General features: G+C 41.9%; 2 protein-coding genes across 10 annotated transcripts in view; one reads left to right on the top strand and one right to left on the bottom strand.

The window, feature by feature from the left end:
- The window catches only part of PDE8B (phosphodiesterase 8B), a 253,654-nt gene extending 238,373 nt beyond the window's left edge, over nt 1-15,281 (top strand). For 6 of the 7 annotated variants that reach the window (XM_019641025.1, XM_019641024.1, XM_019641028.1 and 3 more), the window contains exons 16-22: nt 215-350; nt 1,493-1,691; nt 6,053-6,270; nt 8,455-8,575; nt 10,465-10,632; nt 12,784-12,913; nt 13,490-15,281. In XM_019641025.1, the coding sequence (XP_019496570.1) occupies nt 215-350; nt 1,493-1,691; nt 6,053-6,270; nt 8,455-8,575; nt 10,465-10,632; nt 12,784-12,913; nt 13,490-13,599 (1,082 nt within the window). In that variant the 3' untranslated portion in view covers nt 13,600-15,281. The remainder of the gene's footprint in view (nt 1-214; nt 351-1,492; nt 1,692-6,052; nt 6,271-8,454; nt 8,576-10,464; nt 10,633-12,783; nt 12,914-13,489) is intronic. The other variant, XM_019641021.1, reaches the window with a different exon arrangement.
- An 804-nt stretch (nt 15,282-16,085) lies between these two features.
- Nucleotides 16,086-25,135, bottom strand: part of WDR41 (WD repeat domain 41) — a 51,735-nt gene continuing 42,685 nt past the window's right edge. The window contains exons 12-13 of one of the 3 annotated variants that reach the window (XM_019641029.1): nt 23,926-24,059; nt 16,086-18,466 (exon numbers count right to left, since the gene is read on the bottom strand). In XM_019641029.1, the coding sequence (XP_019496574.1) occupies nt 18,314-18,466; nt 23,926-24,059 (287 nt within the window). In that variant the 3' untranslated portion in view covers nt 16,086-18,313. Of the gene's footprint in view, nt 18,467-22,439; nt 23,165-23,925; nt 24,060-25,135 lie in introns of those variants that run through there. The other 2 variants (XM_019641030.1, XM_019641031.1) reach the window with 2 other exon arrangements.

Here is a 25,135-nt window from a genome sequence, read left to right as displayed (position 1 = left end):
ATACATTTAAACAGGTAGTTAAACTGATTTATTTTTCTATTTGAGAGTCTTGAAATGTAGTCACGTAAGAGAAGAACCCTGAAGTGAATCTTCCTACCCTCGGAAGTTCAAGACTTTCTTTTTATAGCAGCAGCCATGACAATGATGACAAATGCTCAGGGGCACTCAAGATTCCACAACTGACCAGTCTCCCTCACCCCATCTGTTTGCTCAGATGTGCACCAGAGTCACAGTCACCTTGCGATGCCAATAACCATCAACGACGTCCCCCCTTGTATTGCTCAATTACTTGATAATGAGGAAAGTTGGGAGTTCAACATCTTTGAATTGGAAGCCGTTACACATAAAAGGTATGTGGCCTCTCTGGCTCCAGCAAGGAAAGATGGGTGGTCAAGCTCAAGACGTTCACATCTGGAAACCTTGAGGGAGACGTGAGTCCTTGCTGCAAGAGACCTCACAGGTTCTGCCTTTCTTGCCATGCTGGAGGAGGTCAGACGAGCAGACTGTGACCCCTGAGTGAGAGTATTAGTGGGTGGCATGTGGGGTCAGCCTGGTGATGACTCAGGATGAGGAAATACTGAGTGTCCTTCTCAGACGCACCCAGGTCATTCCTTGGTGCTAGTGAGCCAAGCGTCCTAAGGATCCTCAGCCCAAAACTGTTGAAGCCCCGCCTTACCAAATGAGTTGAGAGCACTATTGACTTTTCTTTTGATCCATCCAGTATGCAGGGGAAAGATTAGATAATGCAGAAAGTCTTCTAGAGTAGGAGAAGGCTGCTTCTTCCAGGGCTGTTAGTCTATAGGATGTGAATGAGTCTCACCTGTAAATAAGTAACGTGACTCTAAATCAGGGGTCAGCAAACTTTGGAGCCAGAAGAACCAATCCTGTCCCTCACAACAATTTAAAAATTGTTCGAGAGCCATAATACAAATGAAATCACCATTATGTGAATAATATCCTTTAAAAATTTTATAAATTAAACTATGATAGTTTTATTTTCATTTTCATTTTACTTCAGAGCCACATGTATGTACCCAAAGAGTCGCATGTGGCTCGTGAGCCGCAGTTTGCCGACCCCCACTCCAAATGATAGGACTTTGCTGAGACCACGCAAGCCACTCCTTTTGTCCTTAGGCTCAGTAACTCCCTCAGGGGACACAAAGGAAGTGCAGAGTTTATGTGGAAGTGGAGATGGAGAGGGACACCTGGGACCTGTCTTGGTTGTGAGAGCCACTAAAGGGCATATGACTTAGAGACAATCTAGAAACCATTTGGATCGACCACCACGAGGCACCTAGTTGTGAATAAGTGGCTGATGAGGAGATGCTCTGGCTCCTTCTAATTTGGGGACACGATAGTTTACCCCCAACCCCGTGCATGTGGAATAAGTTAGCATCAGGAAAAAAAAGCCTCCATCCCCTAGTGTCATCAAAGAAAACAGGTCCTGGACCAGTGAGTACAATGAATCAGGGTTTGTTTTCCTCTTTTCCAGGCCCTTGGTTTACCTGGGCTTAAAGATCTTTTCCCGGTTTGGAGTATGTGAATTTTTACGCTGTTCTGAAACTACCCTCCGGGCCTGGCTCCAGGTAATGGAAGCCAACTACCACTCCTCCAACGCCTACCATAACTCCACCCACGCCGCCGACGTCCTGCACGCCACCGCCTTCTTTCTCGGAAAGGAAAGAGTGAAGGTAGAATCTTGATGTCATGACCTAGTTACCTTCTAGACTGGAGATTCAAGAACTCAATCTTAATGAATGTATTAGGCAAACAGCTATCGTGCAACCAATTTGACAGTTGTTTTGGCTACTAAGTTGACTCGTCATTTTGGTATTGTAACGACATGGCCTTTTCTCCTGGCCTCCCCTCCCCCAAATGCCTAAAATAATTGTTTATGCCACTGGAGAGGTTCCTTTACATACATGCCATGACTACTCTCCAAATAGGAGCCCTTTGTGGTGCTGGCTGAAAGGACAGAATTTAATTGTTATAGCAAATGGTTTCTAGGTCTAGAGGTTAGGTTTCAGGATCAGATTTTGACAATTGGTATATTATAATCAGATAGTAATGAGCTCTTCAGCACTGTACTAGTTTACATACATCTGTGTGTTTTGTGTAGGTGTGAATGTGTATACTAATGACTGCTGTGTAATCCGGAAAGAGTTCCATGTCCCTTTGTCTTACTTAGAAAATGACACTGTCATGTCCGGCGCTGATGTGTAGGGCCGCCCTGTGTACGCCCCACGCACAGCTGGCCAGAGACCCCTGCCTTCCCTCCTTCCCAACCACCATCAGTTGCCCAATGAAGCTTGTAATTCCTTTGCTTCAATTAGACAGAAGCTTAGACTATAGACACCTCTGGGAGAAGCGCTGTATAGAGACTGAAAGTCATTTCAAGCTGCAAATGCCTAACTTCAGATCATTTTCTTAGTTTTAAGGCTCTGGGTACTTAAGGAGAAGAGTGGTAGTGGGACAGGAAGAAGGAGCAGACATGGCACCAACACGGGGAGGGGGAATGTTTACTTCTCCGTTTTGCCAAAGACTGATGCTGGGATTCACTTCCATCAGCAAGGAAGCAACAAATGTGTTCCAAGAATGATGCTTTTCAATATTTTGTCTCTTACTTTAAGAAAGGTGGTATCAGCCTGTGTTTCTATAGCAGCTTCCTTTGAGGAGCTAAGACACTTCCAGGATTGCTCCTCCAGGTTCACGCTCCCCCATTTGACACTGCCATGCGCTGTTACACAGCTGAGGTCGCACTGCCAACTGAGGGCAGGACCTAGGGCGTTAGCTCCAAAGTGATCTACAGCTGCTGCAGTCGTCGTCTTCTTCGTCCTCTTTCTTTCTCTTTCTTGCTTTCTTCCTTTGTCTTTCTTTCTTTCTCTTTCTTTCTTTCTTTCTTTCTTTCTTTCTTTCTTTCTCTTTCTTTCTTTCTTTCTTTCTTTCTTTCTTTCTTTCTTTCTCTTTCTTTCTTTCTTTCTTTCTTTCTTTCTTTCTTTCTCTTTCTTTCTTTCTTTCCTTCTTTCTTTCTTTTTCTTTTGCAGTCTTGAATCAGAGATGAACTACTCTTAACCAGGACCACCCTAGAAAAATATAGATTCGATGCTTAATAAATTAGAGAATGCTTAGTCACCTTATTTTCTCCCTCCCCTAAAATAAGAATTTTTGTTTAAATTGGGAACTCTGCTTGAATTTCTCAAGTAGCAGCAATAGAACAAGTCTAAGACTAGACAGAATTTGCTTACAATTCAAAAAACTTGTTCTACCTCTGGCAGCCCCTGCCAGAGAATCAGAAGATTTAGAGCTGCAAGGAACCTCGGAGCATTGGGCTGGAAGGGGCTCCTGAGCTCAGAGGTTCAGCCGGGAGTCCAGAATCACTGCTTAGTCCACATGACGGGCTTCAAGTGGGATTAAATCCTGAGGCCTCTTCCACCAGACCTGATGCCGCTGATGAAGAGCGTCAGTAAAGTGTGTTTACCAAATGTCCACATCAACTGTGACCCCTCATTTCTTGGTCACCATGACATTGCTCCACATCCTCGACCCAGCCGTGTACGTACATAGGTAACACGTACAGAGCGGCCCTTTCCCTTGTTTGTTTCAGACCCTGCCCTCTCCCCACTCTTACCGGTTCCCAGGAACCACTGCAAGGAGAGAGGTCAGGCGAGCCAGCATCCTTGTGTGCTTCTCCTGGTGTAAGTGACTGCTTACCCTAGAGAAGGAGCTGTCTGAAAGGCTCATCCAGGATGGAGGCCGCTCTGGCCAACTGGCCTCCAAATCTAGCCCTGCTGGTTAAAGGAGAAAAAACAAGCAGAAATGTTTGCACCTCCAGGGTTTGCAGTTTTTCCTGCTGTAGGTTTAGTGGGAGGTTTTCTTCCACAGACGGCCCCAGCCTCCCTCCCGTAGGAAGGGCCTTGCTTCTGCCATGTGCTCGTGGGCAGGCCCAGGCTTCGTTTCCTGCCTCCCCCATTTCTTACCAGGCCCTGCACTAGACAGCACACACCAACACTGCAGGACACGGCCCACTGTTGACACCTTTGTAAAAGTGCCAGGTTTCAATCAGTGTGAGCTGGGGGAAAAGGCGAGTCTCATCTAATGCTCCTTGTGTTGTCTACTCGTCACTTGAATCTATTTCACTGAAGAATTTAAAAATAAATTGGCCCCAGACTCCACGCTAGATTGAACATACTGCAGGAGTGGTCGCTGAGGGCCCTTGGGTCCTGGCTGCACAGGTAGACTCAGTGAGTGGAGCCCAAGCCGGGGCAGCTCCAGTCCTGACTGCTCCTGCAGGTTTCCACGGCCTCTCGGACCAGCAGCAGATGGGGCAGGCGTGTTTGCTTGCCCTGCGCATTACAGAATCAGTCTCTGAGAAGAGCTGAAAGAGTACATCAACTGCCCTGTTCAGGAAACCTGCTGTGCGGACTGGCGCCGAGCCAGGGTCACCCACCAGCTCCAGGTCAGGACTGGAAATGGAAATGGCCCCCTTCTGGTAGGGACAGCTTTCAGGAGAGCTTTCAGACTCACTGTTCCTTACCTGTTAGCATCTGAGAAGCAGTTTGCAGGTTTTCTTCCCACAGCCTATGAGAGCAACTTGGAAATACCAAAAATTATACCCACCCCTCCAGTCTCATCTTGGGGGATCACTGTTTTCCTCTTTCATTACCCATCAGTCACAATGATGCTCTTTTAAGTTTCTTGAATAAACCAGTTTCATTTCACCTCGGGAGCATCACACAGGCTGTTCTTTCTGCCTGGAATTCTCTCCCTTGCACCACGCATTGCCTAGCCAACCCCTGCTTACCCTTCAGGCTTCAGCATAAAAATCTCTTCTTTAGAGAAGCCATCCCTGCCCACCCTCCAAGCCTGCATGGTCCAATACAGTAGCCATTAGCCACATGTGGCTACTTATGTTTAACTAAAATTAAATAAAATGAAAAGTCCAGTTCCTCAGTAGCACTGGCCATGTTTCCAGTGTCCAGTAAGCTACCTGTGACTAGGGGTTACTGTATTGGACAGCACAGACCCTAAACATTTCCATCATCACCACAGAAAGCTGAATGGTCTGCCCTAAACTAGATCAGGCCTCACTCTCAAAGCATCTGTTCCTTCCTTCCTTAGCTCATCTCACAGGAAGTTGTTTTTGTGTTTTTGTTTTTTACTAATTTTCGCCTTCCCCAGTAAATTATCAATTTCATTAGTGCCAAGATGACGCCAGTATAATTCATCACAGTAGTTTCAGCGCTCTGCAGGACACCTGGGCACCCAGTAGGCACCCAATAAACGATGGCTGAATGAATGAATTCAAAAAGGACAGTGTCTCCTATGGAATGGTAGCCCATTTGGTAACTTCCTCCTAAAGCTGTGAGCTGAGAAAACATGTGTGTCTCCTGATGCTCTGGTTTGTGTTCTTTAATTATATAATGAGAGCTTTAGAAAAACAGTTTCCCTTTGTGCCTTTGCCACCTGCTAGCCCAGGGCTGAATTTTGTTCTTGATGGCAAGAGCCCCCCTTCACCTCAGTTTCCCCAGGAAAAGTCTTCTCACCCTGACCCTGTTGTACTGCTTGGTTCTAATCCTTTTACCTTTGCTTGGAGAGTTGTGTTGTATCTGTGCCATTTACTGCCACACTCAAAATCTTTTCAGAAGGAGGCAAATAAAATGAACAGTATTTGTAATCACAGGCTTTCACTTTCTGTGCTGTCAGCTCATGGAAGAGTCATGGCAATCCCACATGGCGGGCACTTGAAAAGGGCCATTTGGCTTCTTGCTGCAGAACTGGAGTGAATGTACTCTGGAGAAAGCATTTAGTATCCATTATAACTGCAGCTCACATTTCTATTTCCCTCAAGATAATCCACAGCACAGCAAGGTGATGTGATGTGTCCTAGGAGCCCTCTCAGCTTCCGGGAAGTGGGAAGTGAGAGCAGGCTCAGCAGGCGGAGAGAACTTCTGATAATCCCAGCTCCCCAGGCCCCTCCCCTCCCGGGACACAGGGATGAGTGAAGGTCTCCTCCATCTGTGGATAATGTTCAACCTTGCGTCCCCAACCCCAGGGAAGCCTGGATCAGCTGGATGAGGTGGCAGCACTGATTGCTGCGACTGTCCATGACGTGGATCACCCGGGCAGGACCAACTCTTTCCTGTGCAATGCAGGCAGCGAGCTTGCTGTGCTCTATAATGACACCGCCGTCTTGGAGAGTCACCACACAGCCCTGGCCTTCCAGCTGACAGTCAAGGACAGCAAATGCAACATTTTCAAGAATATTGACAGGTGTGTTGTGTTTGGGCCCTGTGCTCAGGTTTGTGAAGTGGAAGTAGGGTATGCAGTATTCCCTAACTTCTCCAAGTACTTAGCTTCCTCTTAGGATAAAGGAGAAGGGGCGATACTCGCTGTCCCATTGTATCAGACAGTAAAATGATAACCTTGCCCTTATCAACTTAGTGGCGCTTTTCAGACGGCTTTCATCCTTTTAAATCTCATTTGGTCTTCAGTGAATTCATGAAAATGTTTATACACAGCAACTCTATAAATATTGATTGTATTACTAATAAGCACAGCAGATACTTTTACCCTCCTAGGAGGACATCCTGTCTTTTGTGTAGCTCGAGGAAAATGTACCCTTCCCTGTCTTTCCCCAGTTCAGTTTTTGGCCACTTAAAGCCCTAATTTACGAGGGGACAGTGCTCTAACGGGTTGGGCAGGTTCCCCCAGGTGTTGTACACTCTTCTGGTGAAAGCTGGCTGGATGTGCACAGATAGGGGCAATTCGTCTTGCCTGCCACCACCCTGCAGTCAGGTGTGGTATTTCCCACATGCCCCAGCCAGGCCAGAGAGCAGGCTCCTGGGAGACGGCAGCGTAGAGAGAGCACGGAGCTCCCCAGGCCTCAAGGCCCATTTGTCAACATGAACCTATCAAGTTTGGCCTCCAGAAATCTGAGAAATGTGGAGACCAGTTATTGCACCTTCAACTTAAGTTCCATCAGTATCAAGGACTGCTTTTAAAACACTCACAGAAACAATTCTTTCCAATAGCCAATTTTATTCAGCTCCCTATTCTGGCTCTTGAAGTTAGAAAAAGATGGTAAGAACTAGACAGTAATTTGGGGCAGGGTTGTTATTCCATCCATTACAATTTCTATCTAATTGTAATTTAGAGAATTATTATTAACAGGAAAACATTCTTCCAATGCCATCATTGACATCATCGAAAGACATAATGACAATTCTCTGCCTTGCAGGACATTTGGTCCCATCTAAAACGTCCACGGCAACATTGGATCCATGCCAAAATGTCCTTGAAATTTGGTCCTGTCCAAAACGTGCACAGCTAATATAAATCCCAGTCTTCTGAATATTCAATCCCCAGCCCATCTACCTAACCCCATATGCTATGTAAGACCAGCTAGGCTGCCGAGACAAGAGGAGTTATTGGCAATACAGCCACACCACAATTATTGGGCCAATAAAACATGATAGTAATTTTTATGTGTTAATCCTATAAACCAGAAGTCTAACTGAAAGCTCTGGGCTGTTAGAACCTAGGGACATTTTCTGAGCATGGACATACTGGACAGGACCAGATGGCCACTAAGCATTCTCTATAATAAGAAGCGCCATGTCTGCACTGACTGCAGTAGGAGAGCTCATCAGGTTACAGCACTAGCCTTGCAGGGCAGGAGCTTGTCAGTTCCTTCCACCTCACTGTCTTGAGGTTGCCCAGGGAAGGTAAAGGAATCGCCTTGTAAAATTAAGTGCCCACCGTGTGACAGGTACTTTTTTAATGTGCTCATGAATCACATGACAGTCAGCTATCATTGGGGAAAAGGGAATAGTGTCAACAAGTCCTGGCTCGGTGGGAAGATAGCAGGTAAACCTTTCTCTGATCTGCACTCATTTTTTTTTTAAGATTTTTATTGGGGAATTGGGGGGGATGGGAACAGCGCTGGGGAATTGGGGAAGGGGAACACACAAGTTGCTGTCATTTTGTTCTTCATTCTAGTTGTGGAGGACGTTGCTTCACTGGCCCAAGTTGGCACCATCATTGCGCTCTTCCTGGGCGAGGCAGATCAGTCGCTGGCTTCTGGACAGCCGCTCACTGCGGCTGCTGGCCGCTCATGCTGGCTGCTGGCTACACACGGTAGCCCATGGCAACCCACTGCCACAGGGGCTGCAGCCCACGCCGTCGTCAGCGACTCATGGCAGCCCAGCTCCAGGTTGAGCTGTTGGTCAGCATCTTAGCTGTAGAGGGCAGTGTCACTGGCCCTCATATGTGGGATCCGAACCAGGGCCCTCTGGCGTCCCAAACCAGTTCTTAACCAATGAGCCACTCGGCCGGCCCTGCACTCATTTCTTAACTGTGCCACCAGCTGCCTCCTAGACTGCGGTAAATGGGGGCAGAACAGTTCTAATTCAGGACATGATGTAAACAAGGCTCTTTGTCTTCTGGTTATTTTAGGAACCATTATCGAACCCTGCGCCAGGCTATTATTGACATGGTTTTAGCAACAGAGATGACAAAACACTTTGAACATGTGAACAAATTTGTGAACAGCATCAACAAGCCAATGGCAGCTGAGGTGAGCATGTCCATGCAATCAGATTCATCCACGTGTATGTCTGTTCAGCCTGCTCTGGCCTCAAAGCATTTTCTCTCCATCTTGAATGGTTATTTTTGCTTGAAGTTGGTAAAGAAGGGTTGAGCATACTGGCCACTTGTTTTCCTTGGGAAGGAGAACAGACGGACAATGTGCACAGCAACTCTGAAAGGAAGGCCCTGAGATAAAGCCAGTGGAGACACAAGGACGTGGGCCCAAAGAATATGATGAAAGGAGCCCACAGACAGCAGACTAGCACAAATGGTGGAATTTTGGGGACCCAAAGCCCTTTCTAATTCTCTGTTCTTTGAGTTATTGTGAGACCTCAAAATTGGATGTTTTAAAGAACTATATTCTTGCTGCATTGCATTAAAAGCATTTCAGTACCTAAGGACTATATGTCTGGGAGTCACTAGTTGCAAACAGTAGCATTAAGTTGTTCCGCTTTAAACCTTAGACCTGCATTAAAGTCCCTACAAATCTGAGTTTGGGGAACGTGGACAGAAGGTTCACACCTCTTGTTTAAAATTAGATCAGCTGCCCTCTGAAACCCTGAAGCTGTCCACAGCCCCATAAAGTAAGAAAAGCTTTTCACTCATTCCCGTTGAGCAGGAGAGCTTGCCTACGTGGATGGATGTTGAATGGTTGTCTTAAAGGTAACTTGCCCATCAGTAAGGAGGCTGTCAGTGTAGGACCCATCACATGACCAGCCTGGAAGGAGGGGCAGCGTCCCTCTCACCTGTGTTCTCCCTCCCCCAAGGATTCCACAGCACAATGCCAGGCCCTCTCCTTCCACAGAGAACTTCAGTGAGCAAGGACCTGAGGATTTAAGAGGGGAAAATGATACAGAATCATAGAATTTAGAGTTGGGAAGGTCATCTATCCAAGGAAGCCCTCCCCTCTGTGTTGAGATTTATTATTTACTGCAGTGACTATAGCAAGGAGTGTCTTCCCAATGGTAAGTAATCAAAACAACCTTCAGAACATAAGTCTGCCCACTGGTGGTTTAATAAGCAGGTCCAGTCTCAAAACAAACCAAACCAAAGCCCTTACTGCCATGCAGTCTTCCAGCTTGGCAGTGCTCTCAGAGCTGTTTTCACACAATCAATTCGATGGTGTCTTTGAAGGTAGAGAAGAGCAATCTTCCAGGCCTGTTGTTACATTTCTGTAAGCCTACTCACAGACCCGGCCACTTGGCTCAGAACCACTGCCATCCATCACGAGGTACGTACTGGTGAACAACCAGTCTTGTTAAATATGGCTGAACACACCTGCTCTTGCCCTGGCCCGCTCTCTGCTCCTAGTACCCCAAACTTACATGGTCCACACTCCCTACCACCCAGTCAGAGGAAAGCATGAGTGGACACGTGAGTAGGGGTGGGACAGAAGGTCACAGGAGAGAGGGGGCTGGTAGGCCTAAGTAGAAATAAATGAAGAAATAACTGAAGGGCTACATGTATGTATTATTTCCCCATCGCTAATGTGTAAAAAAAAAACCAACAACGAAGTTCTACTTTTACTTATTTCCTGATAAAACTGGGAGAAAAGCTCTGCATCTTTAAGATTACATGCCAAATTACCAAAAATCAAAACAAAAAAACTGCTTGTAGCAGTTACCTCTGGAAAGAGCATGGAAGTGAGGGGGCAAATGAGTGGTGATAGGAACTTGGACCGTTTAAATTCTGTTTTTGTATTGCTTGAGATTTTTTTTTAACAAGACAGTATCAGGAATTAATGATGAGGACACCTGATTTGCTGAGTCTTACTCATGCCTCCGTGCGCCCAGGTGATCACAATCTAATGCCTGGTCAATGAGCCCTTGTGGCCTCCTCCATCATCTTGAACCAGCCTCACCTGACAATGTTTTCCAGCTCGAGGGCAGTGACTATGAATGCAACCCTATTGGGAAGAACTTTCCTGAAAACCAAATTCTGATCAAGCGCATGATGATTAAATGTGCCGACGTGGCCAACCCGTGCCGCCCCCTGGACCTGTGCATCGAATGGGCCGGAAGGATCTCTGAGGAGTACTTTGCACAGGTGCGTGGCCTCTCAGGCAAGCTCCACTTCTCTACCAGGAATGGCCCCAGGTTAAAGGACTCCAGGGTGTCTCCAGCTGAGTAACGTTATCAATTAGTAAATGACTCCTCCCTGGAAGGAAATGGCTCACCCCTGCCTGGAGTAGACTTCTGCTTCCTTCAAGAGAGTGGTCACTAACCACAGTCTCTCGAGGGGAAGGGGAGTAAACTGAGCCATTGGAAGTATCTCTCAGATTGTCAGATCCTGAACTCACACCAAAACTGGGATAGCACCCATTCCTTCACTAGGTTATTATCTCCATGGTGCATCATGGGGAACACAGATATGAGTAAGAAATATCCCTGCCCATGGGGAGCACATAACATAGGAGGGGAAGAGATATGGAAATAGCTAGGTCCTCACAGCGGTAAAAATGATCATCTCTGTAATGGAGGTATATGTTCAGCGCTGTGGGTTTAGATTTTTTCCAGGTAAAAGGAGGATTGTGTGGAAACGATGTTAGAGCTGTTATTTTGAAGGATTTAGAAATGTGCAAATAAGAAAGGACTGTCTGATAGAACAAAGCATTATGAGCAAAATTAGTAAGCAGGAAAAAGAGAATTTTTATATAAAGAGAGCAGCAGTATGTAGTTCACTTTGGCAGTCGGTGGGAAGAGGAGTTACAGAAGAAAAATCCAGAAAATAGACCACAAGATGCCATTTGAAATACAGGCCTACTTGCAGAGAAGAGGCTCTAAGGACTGAGGTATTAATATATGTATGACAGAAAGACAAACACACAAGTCGTATCTATAAGTAATGCATTTGGGGAGTGTGGGGGAGGGGTGGCCTGCTGTATGGCTGGAATGTACCAGAGGCAGGAAAAATGGCCCATAGCTAGAAGGTCCGGCGGGGGGAATGGCCAGCTGAGGACTCAGTAAGTTAACTGCAGCTTTCGAGGCTAGGAAGAGAGACCCTGAATTGAAGAAAAGTAGGACAGGCAGTTCTGGGCTTGCCAGAAAAAACTTGAACAACAGTGGATGTTTTCAGGCTGCCTGATCCACTGGCCAGCTGAGCCAGAAGCTGGTCGGTAGTAGAGGGCTTCCCAGGACCCACACAGAGGCCCTGAAATCCTCGTTCTTCTCAAAGCATGTGAATGGCGAACAGGAAAGAACCGCTTTTAAGTTCTTTAATGTAAGCTCCCTGTTTAGGAGTCCTTTTCCCAACAAGGAACGTATGATGTTCACAAGACCATGTGACCTAAAAATCAAAAGTTACAACAAATAAGGCCTTTGATCAGCTGGCCTCTGGCTCAACACACCCCAGGAAATGTGGATCTTAGTGTTCAGCTCAGTGAATTGTGGCCGTACGCATAGAAACACACACTCCACTGTGTAAAATACTCAGATTTACACACACCTCGAGCAAACTGCATGCGCAATGCCCAAATCTGAACAATCACTGTTCGTCAGTCAGTATTCTGAGTGAACACATTTTCCATGAAAGCGGTTGGGCCAGTTCAGCGCATTGCCTCAGTGCTTTCCTTCGCACAGCCAGCATCGTCTGGTGTGCAGCACAGGGTGTCGTATGTACTTCCCGTTCTGTCACACAGAAGAGCAAAAAGACGTATGCGCAAAGGTCCAAATTTAGTAAGTTCGTAATTCTTACTGCTTCAATGAGGATGTTCTTAAGTGACACAGGCTTTCTTTTTAAGCTGCAAGCATGTGACAGTGAATAATACAATGGCTGTTGGTACAGTTTGGTGCCAGTTCTTTGGTTCCTGCTAAGGCATCAGCAGCTTTACCCACCATTGCTTCTGTACGCTCAGTGTAAATGTCAACTAGTATTATTTGTGTTAGTACTTATTACTTTGGAAATAGTCTTGACCTTGCAATAATGAAGAGATCTCAGCAAAGGGTGTATGAACCCTGAGAGGATCAGTGCTTCAGGAGGGGCTGTGGGTTAGCGTGACTTGAGTCAGAGGACCTGAATTTAGTCACTGCCTCTCCTCAGGCGGATGGTTGATTTAGGCTCTCAGCCTCAGAGCCTTGCTGAGCCTGCTTCTTTATCTATACGGTGCAGCTGGGTGGTGGCCCATTTTCACAGGGCTGTTCTGAGAAACTAGATGCTACAGTTCTTTGTCCCAGCCCTGTGTGTTGTTATGCTTTATAGACGGATGAAGAGAAGAGGCAGGGGCTGCCCGTGGTGATGCCAGTGTTTGACCGGAACACCTGTAGCATCCCCAAGTCCCAAATCTCCTTCATCGACTACTTCATAACAGACATGTTTGATGCTTGGGATGGTAAGATACTTTGTTTTGTCACCCACACAGCGTTTTATCTTTCATGTGATCACCTTTAGTGACATAGGCTGGGCCTCAAGGTATAACTGAGATGGTCTTTTTAGTCAGCTGTTTATGGCCCGGTGTAGTGGAGTGTGGACACTTTCTGTGTCCCCAGCACCTGGCATGAACCTTGTGTACGGGAAGACTCAATGGATGTTTGGTAAACTGATAAGCAAGCCTTCCCCTCTTCAAAGGACGTGTTTCCAAAGCTTATGACAGTTTTAGTCTATCATTGGAGGAAACTCTAGAAAGAACACAAAATGTACTAAGTCTATTCTGAATCCCAGATTATTTTGGTAATGTCACTGATAAATGGCTTTCCAATCTTTAATTAAAAGGACCTGTTTGTATTTCAGAAACTAGTGTTTAATGATTACCCTTCCCATGCTTGTGTGTTCACTTGCAGCCTAAGGCCTAATCTAGGGTCCCTCTCCTCCAATTCGGATCCCAAAATGTCCCACAGAGCCCCAGACTTATAAATGCTCCTGGGATCTAACTTAACGGGCTTCTTTTGACCCTTTCACATCCTTGCAGCCTTTGCACATCTGCCAGCCCTGATGCAACATCTGGCCAATAACTACAAACACTGGAAGACATTAGATGACCTAAAGTGCAAAAGTCTGAGGCTTCCATCTGACAACTAAAGCGCAGACCGAAGAGGACCTGCTGTCTGCAAAGGGCACGGTGAATCACAGTAGTGTAAACAGGAGGCTTTCCTTTGTAATGAAAATGACAGGTACAGGTTAAGGAGGTAATGTTTCATATTTGACCTTGAATCATTTAAGTCCCCAAATGTCATTTGTAGAAAGTGCCATGAAGAAACATCTATGTTCTTTTGTACACTTAATGACAAAACCTTCGCCCTGTTACCCCGTGCGCCCTCGTCGGCCGCTCAGCTGAGTGACTGTAACTAGCAGGACAAAAGCCACAAAGACTCGGTGCCTTTGCGCCCATTTCCCTGGATGATGAGCAAGTACCTTAGCTAGTGGTCTGCTCACCTCTTACTACAAAAGTCATCGTCACTGTTCAGCGTCGCTGTTTTCCTTGAGAGCACTGGTCTGAAAGATTCCTAAGGATATCAAGGAAAAAAAACTATATACAAAATGAGCAAAACAACTAGGACCAAATTATTGATAAACTGGTTAGCTTCACAGCCTCCATGGCTCAGTGGTTCTTCTGATCGAAGACACCCAAGTGTGACACCCAGGTTAGAACACAGCCTTGGCCTGGGAGTGCCTTCTCTAGACTGGTTTCAGCAGCCTGCGTAGCCCTCTTTCCTATAAAAGGCATTCATCTTAACGGAGAGCCATCTATGATGGGGAAGGGAGTGACACTGTGTTTCAAGGGACTCCATGAGCTTCCCTTATTTTGGTTAACAGAGGCAGTCACAAGGCACTATATAGTATTATATATAAAAGCCATTAAATCTGAATGCCCTTAGACAAGCTTTTTCTAAAAAAGAAAAGATTTATATACATTTGCTGTTTAAAATTTTTATTAAATCAATCTAAATTTTCTGGGTATAAGTCAATGGAGTATATTGTACCATGTACCATCTATACGTATATATTTGGGGAGGGGCTAGAAGTTTCAAGGTTCAGATGTTTTTAACCTGTTCATATCTGAGATCATGCCATTTTTCTTTAATGTACAAAAAAAGATTGCAAGATGTGTAAATATATCAGAAAATAGACATATGGGGAAGCAGTAAATACTATTAATTGTATGCTAAAAGCTTCTAAAGCACAAATGCATATTTTTATACAGCTCTTTTCACAACTTTCTGTGACCTACATGAAATCGGACTTGACATTTTCCTTCCTCTTTTACCAGCCAACTTTTCTCTATGTATTATAAATATTAGAAACTCAGTAAACAAAAAATCTTCAGTTTTCTTTCAAATTCTCTGTACTCCATGCTGCATTTTTAAGAGGTTTAAGGAGAGACTAAATTAACTGAATCAGTAGTTACTTTTTTCAAATGAAAATTGGAAGGCAGAACACTTGGAACTAATACATGGGAAGGAAAAAAAAATGATCTATCACTACATGATGTGCCAATGTTTTTTTTCTATGTTTTGTACCAAAAAATGGAAACGTACAACAATTCCATGCAAAGAAATGTATCTAAATTATTTTTGTTAGATGATAAGGAAACGTGCTTGGTCAGGACAGCAGCTAGCTTTGTATTGTAATGCTGCATTATGTACATGTGATGAAAATGTTTTTGTGAAGTACTTGTAACTAAATTCCTACAGCCATTTTTCACTCCCAACAGCTGTTTTTATTTTATATCCTCTTTGGCCTAAATTTTTTGTAATTTCAAATTTTCAGTTTAGTGTCCTTTATTTCATGAGTCATACACTTTGTTTTCAGAACACATTAAATTCAGGATGTCAGAATCCCATTTTAAGGAGCTAAATAATTTGCCTAGGCTTCAGAGGCTTGCTTGAGGTGAGGACAACCTTTTCCTGACCATCCTCTTTCAGTTCCATTTGGTAAGTAACATTTATCAGTTATCTGACATTTTCTATATGAATGTTATAGCTTACTCAGTGAACTGTTAAATTAATTTTATATTAGCTTAAATGTCTTAAGACTGCCAGGTTCTAAAGCTTTAGCATAGCTCTGCTCTTTAGCAGTGTAACTACTACTGAGGTGCTAACTAAATAGTGCATTCCTTCAAACAGTCAATTTATTAGAAATATAGTGTTTCAGACGACATGTATATCAGATGGGTATATAATTGCCTCTTATACTGAGTTGTTTTCTAAAACACTGTGTTGAGCTATATTAATTTAGGAAAATGCAACACTAATACAGAGAGAAGTCACATTATTGCGACTGCTTAACCAGAAGTTAGAAAATGTTACCTGGACCAGCATGACCCTATAATTTAAGTCATTCTTTACTTCCAATTTAAGATTTTAAAATTGGCTTGCCTTCAGCCAAGACTGGTTAGTCTTATGGGCAAAGAACAAGCCTCATCAGAACCCAGACCCCCTCCACTTAGGAAGATAAATGGAAGAGTGCCCCTGGACTTTATAAGAAACACAACATAGTGTTACTGCTGGTGTTGCAAATATAATAGAGTTGAAAAGCTAGAAAATGGAAAAAATGCACACAATATATGTTGACCTCAATTATAACTGTATTCTTCTAAATTAGGGCATTCATGAAAGCAAAAACCATTAAGTCCAGTGAATGGGTTGGAGGCTTCCCTCTAAACATATGAGTTTCCCCAGGCAGAAAACTAACTACAGTCTAACAGAGGGATTTACAGTGGTGCTTATTATTTGCTCCCAAAACTCACCTGTGGCTTGTATCACACCATGTGAATAGATTACTATCACAAAATACTAGCCCAGAACAGATTAGGAAATAAAATTCATTAAATATACCTTCATTAAATATACCTTAAATAACACAAGAAAACGCTAGCTAGTAATGGAGTCAAGTCCATCTATAGAGAAAAATTAAGAGCCTGAAAATGATTCTCAGATACTTAATCAAACTGATCAACCATCTGACGCACTCAGACCAGAAAGCATGTCTGCCTGGTGGAGGGACGCTACTGGCCCGGGCTCCAATTTCAGGATGAATGATTAGACTCCACAGTACCAACCATTAGTGGGCTAAAATGAATTGCTCCTTTTCCTACTCATAGTCTTCAGTTTTCCTCCAGTGGTAGTCATGTAAGCCTTTCTCTCTTATTCCAGTCCTCTTCAATTTCTATTTTGAAAGCTGCCCAATGATAATGGACTAGAGCTAACAAATTGCAAGGCCTTACCTGTCTGGGCCTCAGTTTCCTCATTTTATAACATTATGGCATGGTCTGGCACAGGTGGCCTTAGCTCTTCCAGTCTTTGTGAGCAGTTTGTGGAGGTAAAAGGTAAAACTAGTAAAAACAGCACTTTACAAAGATTCCATCGAGTGTGTGTGAAAGAGAGAGAGATGAACAAATAAATCTGAGAAAGTGTCCTGGAAAAAATCAGTCCTGACATATCCATCACCTTGCACTTACTTTCATAGGATTCTTTCCTCAGCAGTTTTAACTCCACAATTAAACTCACCCATTTTTTAATGTGTGGAACGCTTTTTAACTTTTATTCTTTAGTACCAGAAGGGAAAGAGTGCTCTGATATAAGCCAGTGGGTGATAAAGGTGACTAAACCTCTCAGTGGCCACTGCAAGTGAAGCCTTTCTCAAGTACTTCATATTGGCGTCGGTGGTGAGATGGATGGGGCACTTCGGGCTGCCGTCTCTGACTTTGGAAACACTGTAACTCTTCACTGGCCTAGGTAAGGGGCAGCTGCTGGTGTAGCACCAATCCAGCCAATAGCTGTTCAGCCAGTTCACACTGGGGGAAGAGTACGCCTTCATAAGATTGCTATTAATTTGAGTCTATAGGCATTTTAGTAGCTAGAACTAAAACTAAAAAATGACTTAAACAAATTATTTGGCAAACAAACAAAAAAAGGTTGTAGTTAAACAGTGAGAGATTTAGGTTTGTTCTATAGAACAAGAACATTGATAATTACTAAAGACCAGGGGAATGTGTAGGAGAACGGATGTATTTAAATATATCATCAGCGGGCTCTAAAGAAAACCAAATAATAAAACCTTCTAATTAATGCCACAACTTGACTGTCCTCTCTACCTGCACCTCTTCACAAGGTCTCCGTGCAAACTAAGGCACTCGCAGAACTCACCACGTCCACAGCAGCGCCAAGCGCAGCTACTACAGGATCTTCATTTCCTACAGGGAAGGCGCCATCTCCTGGAGATCTCAGGTTTAAATTCAGATACACTGCATCCTACCTGTTCTTCAGTGGGTTTTTTCCATTTTTCTCCCAAATATCTTCTGGAATTATCATGTTTATTTCCTTAAAAGTAGGTTCATTAAATATATTTTTAAGGGAATGAACAGGTGTAGTTAAAATATTCACTTTGGATAGGAATTTAATTCGAGATAAAATTATACTAATTTCAGAGGTTCTGACTACTATTCTCCTTCTTAAACATAAGCTTGTAATTTCTTGTGTAGAATTTTTTTAAAGCAAAAACAATTTTAATTGCCTATAGGGACACTGTGGAATAATTTAATTCTGTATATTTTTACTGTGATGTGAAAATTTGCTAAAATACTTGAGGTATATTCATTGGTAGATGTACTAATACCTAAGAAGCAATCTGTTGCTGGTTTCCATGCCCACAAAAATTCAAACAGCGTTTTTGGAGCGACAAGAAAAAAAAATACACATTACACATTTAAGTGATCACTACATTAATGGATTTCAGAGTATTACCCTCTATTTGATGTTCAAGGTTCATTCATACGTATCCTGAAGTCCTTAAACTAGGCAGCAAGATATAAGTCACCATTCTCCTCTAATTTTTGAAATAATTTTAAACTGCGCAATCCAGATTCTCGTTCTCCATTTTTCCACAAAATAATGAGGTGATCAGCAGAACATGTCACTAGGCCATGATCTTCAAAGTATAGAAACATCTGTAAAGAAATTTAAAGCTACTGATTATAGGAACTTCAAGGAGAACAGAAGAGCCAATACTAGGTTAACACATGTGCTTGTAAGATATGTACCTTATAGACTTCTTTGAATCTGAATGCAAAACTCATTTTCCATGAGAAATTTTACGTGTTGGTAATAGTCATATATAAATACTAGACAAATACCTAGTATTTGACTACTTAACTAATAGAACTATAAATAATAGCTATTTTTGTAATGTACATGAATTCCCAAAGTATCTTCTGAAATTTTACCATATTATTCAAGTACTGGCTTTAAGATTTTGTCAGAAGTCCTGCCAGACTTACTTGAGTTAATCATTTATACTTCCTCATTATTTACATACAAATGGCTACCTAAAACAAAGTCTAAATCCAAAATTCAAAAACACTGGCTTCAGCTCTCTATAAAAAAGGAGATAATTAATCCATCCATAAGCTTTACTGTCATCTATATGCTTATGTCGCTACCCTCAAGAAGGTTCTAATTCCATTGTAAAAACCAAATCATAGTTGAAACAATTATGGCACCAATTAAAGACTATGAAATCAGGTACTATATATTATAATAATGTAGTTTAGACTATGATTTGCCACAGAAATTCAGAAAAGGGGAACATAGATCAATAATAACTGAAATCGTCAGAGGAAGTTTCAAAACATAAACCTCTCCAAATAAAGGAAAGGTCATGGCCAGTGAAGGAAAAGGTCAGAAACTAATTGGACAATGGAGAACTGATGAGAAGGCAGCATGAATACTGTGGAGTGGAGAGCTGGCATCGAAGATGAGCTGAATGAAGCCATGAAAAGGATAAGCTCCTCCAAGGAAAGAGGGAAATAAAGGAGACAAATAAAACAATATTAAAAAAAACAAAACAGCAGAATGAGAACTTTCTCTGAAATAACTTATACATTTCTGAAGATAGCAGGATGAGGCCTCCGCTGATGACGTCGGTGTGAACGGGGTTAATATAGGAGCAAACTTGCTCAGGAGCTAGAACTAAGAATTCAGTACACAGAAGGGTTGGGCTAGAAAGTACAGATGAAAATATAGTAAAAGGAATGAGGAAACTGAGACAGCACCTGAGAGCCTAGATTTTCTCAATGAAGTCAGATACTTTTTGAAAAATGCTTAAGTGTCAATACTTACACTCTGGAAAATTCCTAACAATCTGACATTTCTATATTATGACAAATGTGCCACTGTGAAGGTTCCCCCACCACTTAAAAACTTTTAATGGGTTCCTACTATTTTGAAAATAAAATCCAGTAACAACTCACACCAGAGCAATACAAAGGATTGTAAGAACATACTATAATCTGGAAGAAATGGATAAATTCCTAGAAACATATAATCTTCCAAGACTGAATCAAAAAGAAACAGAAAACTCCCAACAGAAGTCCTGGACCAGATGGCTTCACAGGTGAATTTTACCAAACATTCAAAGAAGAATTAACACCTATCCTTCTCAAGCTATTGAAAAAAAATCAAGATGGAAAGCTCCCAACCTTATTTTATAAGACCACCATTACCCTGATTCCAAAGCCAGATAAAGACATTACAAAAAAATAAAATTATAGACCAATATCGCTGATAAACATAGATGTAAAGTCTTCAACAAAATGTTAGCAAACCAAATTTAGCAATACATTCAAAAGATCATACACAATGACCAAGTGGGATTTTGTCCTGGGATGCAAGGTTGGTTCAGTATCTGCAAATCAATTAATGTGATAAACCACTTAAACATATGAAGGATAAAAAAATCGTATCATATCAATACAGGAAAAGAGTTTGACAAAATCCAACATCCATTTATGATCAAATCTCAGCAAATTGGGACTAGAAGGAACATACCTCAACATAATAAAGGCCATTTATGACAAACCCACAACTAACACTCAACAGTGAAAAGCTAAAAGCATTTTCCTTAAGATCAGAAACAAAACAAGGATGTCCACTTTCACTACTTTTATTCAATAGTATTAGAAGTCCAGCTACAGCATTCAGACAAGAAAAATAAAAGGCATCCAAATTGAAAGGGAAGAAGTAAAACTATCATTATTTGCAGATGGCATGATATTATATAGAGAGAACCTCAAAGATTCCACCAAAACACTATTAGAACTGATAAATGAATTCAGTAAAGTAGCAGGATAACAAATTTATATTCAGAAATAAGTTGCATTTTTATATACCAATAACGAACTATCAGAAAGAGAAATTAAGAAAACAATCTCATTTACAATTGCATCAAAAAAAGTAAAATACCTAGAAATAAATTTAACCAAAGAGGTAAAAGACTTGCACTTGGAAAGTTATAAGACACTGAAGAAAGAAATTGAAGATACAGACAAATGGAAGCATATACCATGCTCATGGATAGGAATAATTAACATCATAAAAATGTCCATACTACCCAAAGCAAACTATAGATTCAATGCAATCCCTATCAAAATACTAATGGCATTTTTCATAGACTAGGCCAAATAATCCTAAAACTTACATGGAACCATCAAAGACCCCAAATAGCCACACCAATCCTGAGAAAGAAGAACAAAGTTGGAGGTATCATACTACCTGATATCAAACTATACTACAAGTCCATAGTAATCAAAACAGCATGGTACTGGCATAAAAACAGACACAGATCAATGGAACAGAATAGAGAGCCCAGAAATAAACCCACACCTATAAGGTCAATTAATCTATGACTAGGGAGGCAAGATTACACAATGGGTAAAGACATTCTACTCAATAAATGGTGCTGGGAAAACCAGGCAGATACATGCAAAAATGAAACTAGACCACCTTCTTACACCATATACAAGAATAAATTCAAAGTGGATTAAAGATTAAAATATAGGACCCGAAACCGTAAAACTCCTAGAAGAAAACATAGGCAGTAAACTCTCAGACATTACTCTTACTAATTTACTAATATTTTTTCTGATATATCTCCTCAGGCAAGGGAAACAAAAGTAAAAATAAGTGGGACTACATTAAACTACAAAGTTTTTGCACAGCAAAGGAAACCATCAACAAAACAAAAGACAACCTACTGAATGGGAGAAGATATTTGCCAATGATACATTCTTAAGGGGTTAATATCCAAAATTTATAAACAATTCACACAATGGAACACTAAAAAAACAAACAATCCAATTAAAAAATGTGCAGAGGATCTATATAGACATTTCTCCAAAGAGGTCATATTAGATGGCCAATAGACAGGAAAAGATGCTGTACATCACTAATCATCAGAGAAATGCAAATGAAAACCACAATGAGATATCACCTCACAACTGTCAGAATGGCCATCATCAATAAATCAACAACTAGTGTTGCACAAGGAACCCTCATGCACTGTTGGTGGGACTGCAGACTGGTGCAGCCACTATGGAAATCAGTATGACGCTTCCTCAAAAAATTTAAAATAGAACTACCTTATGACTCAGCAATTCCACTTCTGGGTATTTGTCTGAAAAAATCCAAAACACTAATTCGAAAAGATATATGCACCCCTATGTTCACTGCAGCATTATTTACAATAGCCACGACATGGAAGCAACCTAACTGCACATCAATAGACAACTGGATAAAAAAGATGTGGTACATTTACACAATGGAATATTACTTGGCCATAGGTAAGAATTAAATCTTACACTTGAGGTATTATGCTAAGTGAAATAAGTCAGAAAGAGAAAGACCAGTACCATATGATCTCACTTATATGTGGAATCTAAAGAACAAAATAAATGAATAAACAAAACAGAAACAGACTCACAGGTACAGAGAACAAACTGATGGTTGCCAGATGGGCAGGGAGTTGGGGGGATGGTTGAAAAAAGTGAAGGCATTAAGAAGTACAAATTGGTAGTTACGAAACAGTCAAGAGAATATAAAGTACAGCACAGGGAATACAGTCAATAGTATTGTAATAACCATGTATACTGCCAGGTGGGTACTAGTCAGGGGGATCACATCGCCAATTATAAAAATGCCTAACCACCATGCTGTACACCTGAAACTAATATAAAATAATATAGACTCAACTGTAATTGAAAACAAATAATTCTTTAAAAAAAAAAAAGCATATCAAAAAATTTAAAAAAATAAAGTCCGAACTCCTCAGCCTTACATTTAAGGATATTCATAATCTGACCCAAAACTCCTTTCCCAGGCTTTACCTCCTATAGTCTGTTCACAGAAACCCAGTGCTCTAGCCTAGACCATCTGCTCCTTGCCACCAAGTAGGTCCTATTTTTGCCCTTCTGTCCACCACATTCAGTCCTCACCACGCCCGAACTACCCTATAGCCAACCAGAGACAAAGGTAAGTAACAAAACAAAATGAAAACAACTGGGCTACCGTGAGAGAAAAGCAAACATGAATAAGACACAGTACCCAACATCTGGGAGCCTGCTGTAACAGGTCTATGTTAATCCTTCCTAACCTCAAGGTTCAGCTCAGGTCTCGAGTCCCATGTCTTCCACAAACCATTTTCTTCTAATTCCTGAATATCCACGGCCTGCTATTCATCTGAGTCCATCAATAGCAGCCTAGACTAACAGCTTATTAGGTCTGTAGCCTTCCTCTCTACTGAAGTGTGGGTTCCATGAGGGCATGGTAATCGTGGTACATTTTATCTCTTTGTAAATGCCAGTGTCTCGTGCCTGAAATATAGGAAATGCTCAATAAAAAGTGTGATCCTGCTACTCTTAAGCATAAATGCACTTTCACATGAAAAGTCATTTGTTCCTCCCAAGCTATGAAACAGGGAAGAACAATTTAAGAAATTCATTACTTAGGGCCTTGCTTATACTGCTATCATACTATTATCAGTTCCAGTCAGCACCTTATCTCCACTGATCTCATTCCTTCATTACAGGCAATGGTGCCTATAGTAACTAATGTATCTGGATTTACACGTTAGAATTGTATGCATCTTATAATTCTCAACTAATATTTTCACATATGCATAATAATAAGACACTGGGTTTTACTGAAGCTAACATTATTATCCTTCCAAGGGAGATAAAAACGTGCTCTCTTCATGAGTATGATAAAGGCCCCTGGAATTAGATTCTGTAAGGCTACCTACATATATAACCACAACCCTCCACGCACTCTCTACTTACTACTGTTACACATTCAACCTGTTCACACTGTCCTTATTATCAGCTATCTTCATCTCATAAGTAATGGTGAGTAAGCCCATTTTTTAGAAGCACAGCATTCCTTGCTTCCTCAAATCATGTCTCTGTAAAGGGAGATCCTAACTGCACATACTATAACTTATCCTGTTCCGTGTCTTGATTCAGCAAAATCCTACGGATAAGAAAATATAGGTCTTTATGAGACCAGCTGAACGAAGAGCAGTGAGATGCAAAAGCAGGAATTCCCTGGACATTTACGCGCCTATTAAAAACAATACCTCTACAGATGACGAGTGTCCAATCAAATCTCCAATAAGCTCCAGTAAACATGAAGTGGCATTTTCTTGTTGCTTTTTAACAGGTTGGCTGGCTTGTTTGTTCACTCTTCCAAATCCCCACATGTTAAAAAAAACTAGAAAAACACAATCATTTCAGTCACTTGCAAAATTACTGTGCTCTTTACTTACGATAGTATTAAAATATCAGAAACCAGGACATGTAAATGCAGGGATGTTCTGCACTTACTTTTAGTTAAGGGCTAAAGGGATGGGACCAGGCACTACTCTAGGGTTTTGTTTTGTTTTGTTTTAGCTGAGCCATCCTGCCACCTGTTGGCAGCTCAGCGGCAGCTCAGCTCAGGCTGGGAATCGAACGTGACCCTGTTGCTCAGAGCTCAAACTCTTGAGTGAGCTCTTAACCAACTGAGCCACTCGGCCAGCCCTCTAGGGATTTTAAATGGTACTTCATTTCTTCTTTCTTATCTGACCAGGTTTATTGCTAATCTCTTTTTATTGCCCATACTCACCCACTGGTGAAAATGTATTAACGTGACAAAAGACAGACACTGGGAATGAACAAGGAGAGAAGTAAAAGGGCTGAATGACAGTGCCAAAGAGGGGGCAGAGGGTGTGTGTGGGGGGGGTCACAACTCAGATCTATGAACAAAAGGTAGTCAAAAAGCAACATGTGTATCCAAAAACAATACCCCACAGCTTCAGATAACCAGGAGAAACCCCAGAGCTACCAGCATCTGATTTCTTATACAAATGTTGCTAACTAACCAGGATTTTGTTTTACAAACCAAACGCCTGAAAGTCAAGAGCTCATGAGATTATGATATAAACAGAAGAGTGTGTTTTTCCATAAACTGAGTTCAGTGCTAATAATAATGCTTCAAGTCTGAAAGAGCACTTCAGTTTGCCATCTGATGGTACAAATTCTGTTTGTATATGTGGCAGAATTATAAATGATATCAATGACTTATTACTTTATTAGGCTATTTGGTCAGTGAGATGACCAGAAAATAGGTTTTCCCTTGGAACAGTAAAATCCTAATTGACTTGCATTGAAATAAACAAGCAATTCTATGTCAAAGCAATGTGAAGATGTGAATTCTAGATCCCAATTACCATATGCTTCATGTAAATATCTTATTTACAGCATGCTGTATATTATTCTTGTGGTTATCCATAACTGCCTCTCTTCCGC

The sequence above is a fragment of the Hipposideros armiger genome, unplaced genomic scaffold, assembly GCF_001890085.2.
Source record: "Hipposideros armiger isolate ML-2016 unplaced genomic scaffold, ASM189008v1 scaffold_55, whole genome shotgun sequence".
In the NCBI taxonomy this organism is placed as follows: Eukaryota; Metazoa; Chordata; class Mammalia; order Chiroptera; family Hipposideridae; genus Hipposideros; species Hipposideros armiger.
This window is presented reverse-complemented; position numbering and strand designations above follow the sequence as displayed.